The following is a 10,109-nucleotide window of genomic DNA, read 5'->3' as shown; positions in this document are numbered from 1 at the left end:
ACATCCATCCACACTGTCAGCTTACCACTGGTTAGGGGGAAGGAACCTGTGGCTGAGATCTGGGGCAAGTAGGAAGTATTTCTGCCCCAGGTTAGACTCTAACCCTGGACTTTCCCAGCGTACCACGAGGTGGAGGTGCAAATACACACACCTGACACCCCTTCACTGTCACAGATGGCACAAAGCGGAGCAGTCCTACACATACACTCACCTGTACTGTCAAACACACCTATAGGTAGGTACAAAGACAGACAGACACACACTAATTCATGCCTGTGCAGTGTCACAGAGACTCCCAGCCACAGCCTTAATGGACAGAGTTGGTAGCTTCTGGAGTCCTCTAGGGACAAGGGACAGAGTGGCAGAGGCAGGCTGCTTGGGTCCCAAGGAAGCCTGATGTCAGGGCCCCCCAGCTGAGCTGACTGTCTTGTCCCTGGGCCTCCCTACTTTTCCCCCAGCTCCTTAGAGAGAGGCAGCTGTGTGAGGGCAGCATCTAGTAGAGGCCTGGCACTGTGGGTGAGTTGACTGAGGCAACATGGTGTGTGATAACAGCACCACCTGGAAGTCAGGAGGCCGGGGCTCTACTTCCAGTTTTGCCATTTGACCCTGGGCAAGTTTCCTCCTTGGATCTTAGTCGGTTTCTGCCTGCCTGCCTGCCTGCCTGCCTTCTACAGAGCCCTACCCTGGGATACAGAGAGAATGAGAACTATATTCGTCCTTAGGAAATTGACTGTCAGGGGAGACAGACACATGCACTGCTATAATGCAAAGCACTGCGTGCAAAGATGAACTGCATACAGAGTGCCTTGAGAATGCAAGAATGGGAGTTGTCTGGGAAATACTTCACAGAGGAGATAGACTTTTGCAGGGCTTAAAGGATGGGTAGAAATTTCTTAGGTGAATGGATATAAATACATTTTGAATGCTATGTGCCAAGCTCTAGTATATCTGCCCTTGTTGTTTTACCTTTTAGACCTCATGCCTATTCCGAGGTCAAAAGGAACTCTGGCTCAGGAGCGGAACCCTGAGTGAATTTACTCTGTGCTTTTGTTTCCTTGTCTATAAAATGGGGATAATAGATGAGCATCATATAAATGAGTATTCATGTAAAATGCTTAGAATACTGTCTTGAACAGTTATGTCATTCCAGGGCGGGGAACACACAGCAGGGGCGTGATGGGAGGGCTGTCTGCTGGGAAAGCAAGGACTCTGTTGAGAGTCAGGGTGGGTCTGGCTGGCTGAGCAGGTGCATTCTTCCTGGCACTAGGAGTTCTACTTTTCCAGGACTATTCTCTAGTCAGGTGGTATACAATGTATTTTCTCAGCTGAATTCTTTAGTGGTTGTGGGCTTGTCCAGCATCCGGTCAGCTGTGGGGGAGTAATGTGAGACGAGGCTGAAAAGATATGTTAGGGCCACATCTTTAAGGGCCTTGAATCTCTGCTAAGCAGTTGGCTATCTGTGGGTGAAGAGGAGTGACATGGTTTGCTTTATGTTGTAGCAAGCTGTGGCATTGTAGAGCAAAGACTGGGATGAGAAGGAAGAAGGCTTGGTTGGAAGGCTGGTACAAAAGTGCAGGTGAGAGCCAGTGACTTGGACTAGGGCCCTGGCAGTGGATGAAGAAGGGGGTGGGGATGGGAGACTTTTGGAGATAGAAGGGTGAGTTCTCAGTGAGTTGGCTCTACAGGGGAGGGAAAAAGCTATTTAAAGATTTCTTGCCTCTGAGCTGGAGGATATAGGTGCAGCAAGCTCAGGGAGAATAATAATTTGGGAGCGGTTGAGTTTGAGGTGCCAGGTACCATCTGGTGAAGATATTTAAGAAACACTTCCTCTCTGATGAAGTGATGTGAATGGAATAGGTGACTGTTGAGGTTGTCTTCAGACTCTAGGTTTTGGTGTGGGCGCTGGGTTAAATGAGGCCAGTGGTGGCTGGGGCCTGGTGAAACCATACTTTTGTAGTCTCCAGAAGGCCAACATGAGAAAACAGAAAGGGGAGCCAGAAAGTCCCAGGGTGTTAGAGAGAAGGACCGAGTACACGATGATTTAGAGTAAAAATAACCTTTGTTGGGAACTTGGAGTTAAGATATAGAGCTTAAAACTTGGGTACAAGCAGCCCTTTTTAAGACAGATCAATCAACTTCTTTGATACGTGGGACTTTTCATTTATACTTTATATCTAAAAAAAGCTTCTTGAAAGCTATACTCAAATTTAGTCTGTTTTATAACTGGAACACCCTGAATATCTGAATTTCCTTGAACAAATCACTTAATCTCTTTTAACCTCAGTTTCCTGTTCTGTAAAATGGGGATGATAAATGTAACTACCTCACAGAGTTGTTATGAATTGCTACGTGTAATGCATTTAGAACAGGGCCTTGCACATATAGGACCTTTATAAGTATAATAGTTATTATTATTTCCATGGTATTTTGTATTATCAAAGAATTGTTCAGAGATTTAAGGTAGGTAAGATGTATTTGAAACAGGAAAGACCAAAGCCTCTTGAGGGCCAAGGAAGCAGGGGCATATTCCTTAACAGGAACTGATTTAAGCCAGCAGGCAACGGGCAGCTGGGTTAAGGGACTTAGCTGTCAGAATCATAGAATCTGAATTCAAGTACCTTTACAGGCTAGAAGGACAGGTCAATTCTAATAAGATAAATGAAGTTTTACAGGAACAAGAGATGTGGTTTAAAAACACTTGGTGTGAAAAAGCCTTAAGGATTTTAGTCAAACTCAGTATTCGTCAAGAACATGCTAAGGGAATCTTGGCTGCATTGATAAGAGTATAATGTACAGAGAGTCACTGCTCAGAGCACACCTGGGTTTTGCTTCCAATACCCATCCCCAAGGGACAGTGACAATTTGGAGCCTGGTCAGAAAGAAGTGATTCAAACGAGAAGGGCACTAGAAACTGTGACATGCATGGAATAATTGAAAGATAACTTAGCTCTCTGTAAGTGTTTAAAGAATTTATATAGCAAAGAAGTTAGATTTGTCTGATTCTAGAAAGAAAAATCAAGTCCAGGTAAAAATTGCAGGAAAGAAGGTTTTACCTCAACATTAGAATTTTCTTATGATAGTGGAACAAATAGCGGTGGCTCAGGTGTGAGTTTCCTGTCCTTGACAGTATATAAGCAGAGACCAGACATTGACATCCTGGGGATGTTGTCAGGGGATCGAAGCACTAGGCTGTGTGGGGAGAGATCAGTAGAGGAAAGGGAGCAGACAAGTGCCCTCTGAGATGTGAGAACTTGATATAGTCTAGGCCCGTGAATGATGGCTCCAGTCACAAACCATCCTGGGATTGTGGCTGCTCTCTCACTTTAGGTCATTTCTCTTGCAGAGAAACAAGAGCAGAGGCCAATTCTCCTTTTCAAGAGGAGGAGCACTCTGGATCCCTGGGTGAGGTGGGGACCTTGAACCCTGAAGTTACTCTATCTTTGGAGGGGACCTTGGACTTAGAGGACATTCTCTACCTGGGGGACACAGGGGACTTTGATGACACACTGTATATGGAAGAGACTGAGAAGCCTGAGGAGATGCTGTATATTGAGGAGACCAGGCAGCCAGATGAGGCTCTGTACGTAGAAGAGCCTGTGAAGCCAGAGGAGACACTGTGTGTGCAAGAGCCTGTGAAGCCATTGGAGACACTGTGTGTGCAAGAGCCTGTGAAGCCAGAGGAGACACTGTGTGTGCAAGAGCCTGTGAAGCCAGAGACACTGTATGTACAAGAGCCTATGAAGCCAGAACAGACCATAAACCCAGATCAGATGGTCTATGGGGGTGAGACTGTCACGACCGAGGAGAAACCTAACCCTGAGGAGAGCCTCAGAGCTGGGCCTAGTCCCAGCACAGAGAGCCTGAGCATAGAGGACCTGGAATTGCTTGAGGGGCGTTTCCAGCAATGTGTCCAAGCTGTGGCCCAGCTGGAAGAGGAGAGGGATCAGCTCATCCATGAGCTTGTGTTGCTTCGGGAACCAGCCCTACAGGAGGTACAACAAGTACATCAGGACATCCTGGCTGCCTACAAACTACAGGCCCAAGCAGAGCTGGAGAGGGATGGGATAAGGGAGGAGATCCGGCTGGTCAAGCAGAAGCTGTTCAAGGTGACAAAGGAATGCGTGGCGTACCAATACCAGCTGGAATGCCGCCGGCAGGACGTGGCCCAGTTTGCCGATTTCCGGGAAGTGCTGACTGCACGGGCAGCCCAGCTTTCCGAGGAACGGGCCCAGCTCCGGGATGCCTATCAGAAGCAGAAGGAACAGTTACGGCAACAACTAGAAGCACCTCCAAGCCAGAGGGATGGACACTTTCTGCAGGAGAGCCGGCGGCTTTCTGCCCAATTTGAGAACCTCATGGCAGAGAGCCGCCAGGGCCTGGAGGAGGAGTATGAGCCTCAGCTGCTGCGGCTCCTAGAGAGGAAAGAAGCCGCTGCCAAAGGTCTACAGAAAACCCAGGCCGAGATCCAAGAGATGAAGGAGGCTCTGAGACCCCTGCAAACAGAGGCCCAGCAGCTCCACCTGCAAAACAGGAACCTGGAGGACCAGATCACACTTGTGAGGCAAAAACGAGATGAGGAGGTGCAGCAGTACAGGGTAGGCCCACTGGGCATGAAAGGAAGTGTGGTCTTTTAGCCTGGGGAAGGTAGAGGTCACCAGAGTCAAATGTCTTTTGGGCTGAAGGATACTGTCATACATAGGAAGAACGACTTATTCTTTGAGGCCATTCGTTTCTTTACTCCATTCTTCATTTCATTCATACAGGCCTGAGCTAGGGACTGAACATTATCTGCACTCTTAATTTATACTTTTACACAATTATCTCATTTGATCCTCTCATTAATCCTCTAAGTCAAGTATTATCTTTTTTTTTTTTTTTTTAAATAGATGAGGAAACTGAAGCTAGTGAGCCAGAGTAATCTGAACTTGGCGTGAGCAACCTCAAGTATGTCAGTGCTCTGTCCATGTCACAATTTTCGAATTCTAAGTGAGTCACACCTGGGCTTATAGAGAGCAGATGGGAATGAGTCTAGGTAGAATTCACTCATCCTTCCCCCTCCCCCTACATTCATCCTTAAGTCCCACCTATCTGGTTTGCCTTGAAGTTTTCCAGTCTTAAAACTGGGATCAAATCTATAAATCTCTATTCCTCATTTTCCTTTTTTGTGCATTTGTCACCATTTAACTTGTATTCAAGTTACTTCTAATGAAGTATGAACCAGTTTTAATCCTTTGTAGAACAGTGGGATATAAATATTAAGTGAATAAACAATGTCTCTCCCACAGGCTGTGAGCTTTCAGAAGGTAGGGAGTGTTTTACTTCTCTCCGTCATTCTGGCTCAGAGTACACATCAGTTAAATGCTGACTTAAGTGTTGCTGGCCACTATGAGATTAGTGTGTGATGCCTTTCAGAGCTGTATTTTTGTCTTTTGAATCACGTGTTCCTTTGAATAAACTTAAAAATTGTATGCCCTCCCAGAGATTGATACATCCTTAAGGGAACATGTCCTATATTGAAAATGGCTTCACTTCATTCAAAATTTTGTCAAGCTTTCTGTAGCTTGTATTATGAAAACAGTAGGGTTTTTTTGTGGGGGGGGTCATGATACTCAATGTTTTCAAACTATACATTATGTATACTATCTTTAACCCCATTCCCAATTGCTTTTTTTATTGGTTCACAGTCTGGTGAAAGGACACTTTTTTTCATAAATACTATCCTTAATAGTTTACACGCAAACAGACATTACATTAATAATTGTAACCCAGGGTAGGAAGTAGCATGTGATTTAAGAGAGGTGCAGATAAGAGTACTATGGGGTAATGAGATTATTTTTAGCCATGGGTTAAACCAAGAGAACTCTTGATGAATGAAGAGGTTATCTGAGCTAGGTATTGAAATACAGGTAAGATCTAGACCCATGATGTCCAAAATAAATATAATGCAAGCCACATATATAATTAAAAATTTTCTAATAGCCACACTAAAAAAGTAAACCGATGAAGGTAATTTTAATATTTAGCCCAACATATCCAAAATATAATCAGTAGCTTGGCTGCATGTGAAAGGTGAAGAACTGAAAGGTAAGTTGAACTGTAAAGGTAGGTTGGGACAGATCACATTGGACTTTGAAACCCAAACTGGGGAGTTTGACTTTATTCAGTAATCAGTTGTTTCATTAAAGGTATTTAATCAAGGGAGTAACATGATTGTCCCTCTACATTTAGAAAAAGTACTGGTGGCAGTGTGTAAAACTGGCTACAGATCTAGAGGTGAGGTAGACTAATTAGGAAGCTACTATAGGTAAGAAGAAACAATGATAGAGGGAATAAAAGGAAGAACAAACACAGAATACATTTGGCCATTCAGTGAATGGGGCAGAGAGGTGAGGAGTTAAAGAGGATCCTGAGATTTCAGGCAAGACTAACTAGGATGGTGGTGCCATGAATAGGCAATTCTCTAGATTTGCTTTCTGACACAGTACTAGAGTGCAGATTTTCTCTCCCCTGTGATTTTCGTAACTCTACTGGTTTTTCAGACTCGACAATTGTACAGCTTTCCAAAATCATTCTATGAAAAACTCTTGATGAGTATTTCCTATTGCTACACCATAATTAAAGTAGGAATCAAGATCTGAGGAACTAATTCTTTTTTCTAAAATGTCTTCCTAAACTGTGTTTGCCGAAGGTCACTAATGGCCCCTGATTACTTTTCAAAGGTACACTTCACTCTTACAATTATAAACTTTGCCTATTTCATCACTGTCATCTATTCATTCAACAGGTCTTTTCTAAGTGCCTACTTACTATATTCCAGGTAGTAAGCTATGTGCTGGCAAAAGAGATGAAAAATGGGAAGGGTGAGAGGGAGAGGAGAGTTTCTGCCCTCGAACAGTTTTTAGTCCAGGAAGGATGCCAGATAAAATGAGTATTTCATAAAATTTAAGACACTTGATTTCAAGATGCATCTTGATCTGTTAGAATGTGAAAGCCTTCAAATCGATGAAATATACTTCAGTGTGAGAAACATTGTTAACAGTTGTAGGAATAAGGCGTTGTACCGATGACGCAGGTTTAATTGCCTGACTGGGAAATAAGGGGGAAATTTCATAAGAGAATTAATAGCTAGCATGTTCTTGAAGTTCTTTACATGTAATAACTCATAATCCCTACCTCTCTGAGGTAGGTACGAACTAGTGTCATCATTTGAAAAATGAGAAAAGAGGTGAGACTGTCCTTGGTCCAGGATTACACAGCTAGGGAGTGATGGAAGTGATATAACCCCGCGAAATCTAGCTTGAGTCCACATTCAACCATTACAAATGAGCTGAGCCTTGAATTAATTCACTGGGCAGACAAGGGAAAGACATTCTAAGCAGAGGGAACAGCTTATACAAAAGCATGTAAACACAAAGACACGGTAAGTAAATAGAGCGATAAGGCTAGAGAGGTAGATGAGGACCAGATTGTAAAGGGCTTTATGGTTTTCAAAAACAAGTTTTCTCCAGAGCCAAAAACCCTTTTCCCAAAAAAGAATTTTATATGTAATGCCAATATATAACAGGTAAAAGTGGAACTATTGTCAGAGTGGCAGTGGCACTCCATTTTGACGTTCTCCTGGGGTTTCACAGGAAAGTTTAAAGATCTCTGAAGTGTATACACACACACACAGAGCAAAATAGCAGTTAAGAGTATGAGCTCTAATCCTGACTCAACCACTTCCTAACTGGGAAACTGAACAAATTACCGAACCTCTATGGCTCTGCTCCCTCACGTGTAATACAATCATAAGGCCATTGCCTCCATAGGAAAGTTAGGTTCTCGTTAGAGGTAGGGGTCAAATTAAAGAGGCTGTGAATGCTAAAGGAGAGTCTTGAAAGATTGAAATAAAGGTTTTTGAAAGTTAGTCTAGTGGTGCTACATAGAATTATGACTGAAGATTGTCTTTAATGCCCACCATTGTAGCAATACAACCTTCATTCTGTGACACTGCTCCTGTCAGAGTGCTGGTGAAGACTGCGTTCCCAAGCACATCTTTTGCACCTCACCAAAATAACAGGTTTGCTAGTGGGGTTTGGGAAATTGGAGCACAGAGGTATGCAGGTGCTTCCCTTCAGATGACATGCTCTTATGATAGCAAGGCTGCATCTCTGTGTGGTGCCAAAGCAGAGCTAAAAAAAGGCCTTTTGACAATGTTTATGTAAGTTGAGATTCAGCCAAAATATCAAACATTGCAGATTGATGTGCCACAGGTATATCAAGGATGACTCAGAGAACAAATTATTTAGATCCTTCTAATAATAGAATGTACCCAAACTGGATTCCTCTACTATTCTTCAAAATTTGAGGTGAAGTCATTGTTCCTTTAAAATATGCTTTCCAACTTCAATTCTCTTTCCCAACTCCTTCCTGCTTCCTAAGGATCCAGCCAGCTAGCAACTAAGCCTGAGACTGATTTGCTGACATCGTCCTTACCTCATTCCTCAGGCATTAATCCTAGGTAGAGTTTACAGAATGCATCCTACCTGGTTTTGGCAGAACAGGAAATGGACAATTATCTGAAAGCTCCTGAGGGCCTCCAGGGCATAGCTTCTAACAACTTAACATTTTTGAACAAATTCAGTCTTAAACAAATTTGCACAGAGGTCTGTAAAATTCCCACCATACCAATGTGAGGATCAAAATCCTCCCCAACACTTCTTAAAATTGTAAAACCAAAAAGTCCCTGTGAGTACCTGTCCACCCCTTGCAGTACTCTATCAAGAAATAACAGACAAAACTTTCAGGTCACCATTTTAGAAAGGAATGACACTTGGACAAAACACCACCTCTTGAATTTGTTCCTCAAGAAAGTGCTTTGTAAATTATAATGGACAATGTAATATTTTTATTGTTTGGCTCATTAGAAATGTTCCTGGCTTTCTCATGCAGGAACAACTAGAGGAAATGGAAGAACGGAAGAGGCAGTTAAGAAGTGGGGTGCAACTCCAACAACAGAAAAACAAAGAGATGGAGCAGCTACGTATCAGCCTTGCTGAAGAGCTCTCAACTTATAAGTCAGTTTTTGCTGCTACCCAAATCCCAACTAACACTGGCTGAGGGGATGGTGGGGAGGGCAGATGTTGCTCTGGGGAAATTTCACTTAACAGTGAAAAAAGCCTTTCTTTTTTTTTAAAGGGCTATGCTACCCAAGAGCCTGGAACAGGCTCCCACTTCTCAGGCAGGTGGAATCGAGACACAGTCTCAAGGTGATCCTTGTGGGTACACGAGTGATGTTTGCATTATTGCTGCTTTCTTAACAGTACTAATCCCTTAAACGAATTAAATGTGTCTAAAGACAAAGAAGTCATTTAGGGATAATACATACCTCCAACTTGCCTGGTTCAAGTATTCAGGGTTCATTTGGAATGTTTCAGTTTCTGGTAGGACTCAAAATATGCCCCAGTTATCTCCAGGAATTGTGTAACAGGATAAAATATCTAAGCTCTGTGCATTCTCACTTTCCTCCCACTACCTTACCCCATCTGCTGCTATTCATAGTTTCCTTAGAATAGCCAAGAAGGCAAGTTATGCTGTCTAATTCAGACTATGACCTAAAGAGGCAAAGAAGGCTAATTTAATCTGTTAACAGCAATTACAGCAATTTAAAAAAGGCCAAAGAGGGTGTTGTTTACAGGTTGAGGAACAGGATTACTGCTTAAAATGGGAAACACAAGCAACTCACTTATTTATTTTCTTTACCAATATATTCTTATATTGGTAAATATGAGAATATTTACCAATATTCTAGATTCTCTTGGATAAAGTTCTAGATTCTCTTGGATAAGAGAGAAGTTCTAGATTCTCTTGGATAAAGTTCTAGATTCTCTTGGATAAAGCAACTAAGGTTAAAAAAGGTCTCTGTCAAGTTGTATACTAGATAGGTGCCCATAAATTTTTCTTAATTACCTAATCTTACATCTTAGATACAAATTCACAAATAACTATTGTAACTGACACTTTCCCCAACATACCAGGATTTTCTTTTACTGTGTTTTATCCAAGAATAACTGATTATGATTATTGTTTGGGAGATTACTAGACTCTTGTAATTGAGGGAAATGATCTGG

The 10,109-nt window shown here is 42.7% G+C and overlaps 1 protein-coding gene across 1 annotated transcript; it reads left to right on the top strand.

Moving 5' to 3' along the window:
- Positions 1–155: 155 nt before the first annotated feature.
- SYNC (syncoilin, intermediate filament protein) lies at positions 156–9,669 on the top strand (the record flags this gene model as incomplete). Its single annotated transcript, XM_023529430.1, has 4 exons — positions 156–235; positions 3,344–4,595; positions 8,932–9,056; positions 9,178–9,669. Coding segments are annotated over 4 exons (1,596 nt in total), but the record flags the coding sequence as incomplete, so codon positions are not given.
- Between the last annotated feature and the right edge of the window lie 440 nt (positions 9,670–10,109).

Source organism: Pteropus vampyrus, unplaced genomic scaffold (genome assembly GCF_000151845.1).
Source record: "Pteropus vampyrus isolate Shadow unplaced genomic scaffold, Pvam_2.0 Scaffold36, whole genome shotgun sequence".
NCBI lineage: Eukaryota > Metazoa > Chordata > Mammalia > Chiroptera > Pteropodidae > Pteropus > Pteropus vampyrus.
Note: the sequence above shows the minus strand (reverse complement) of the source record. Positions and strands in the feature narration are given on the sequence as shown.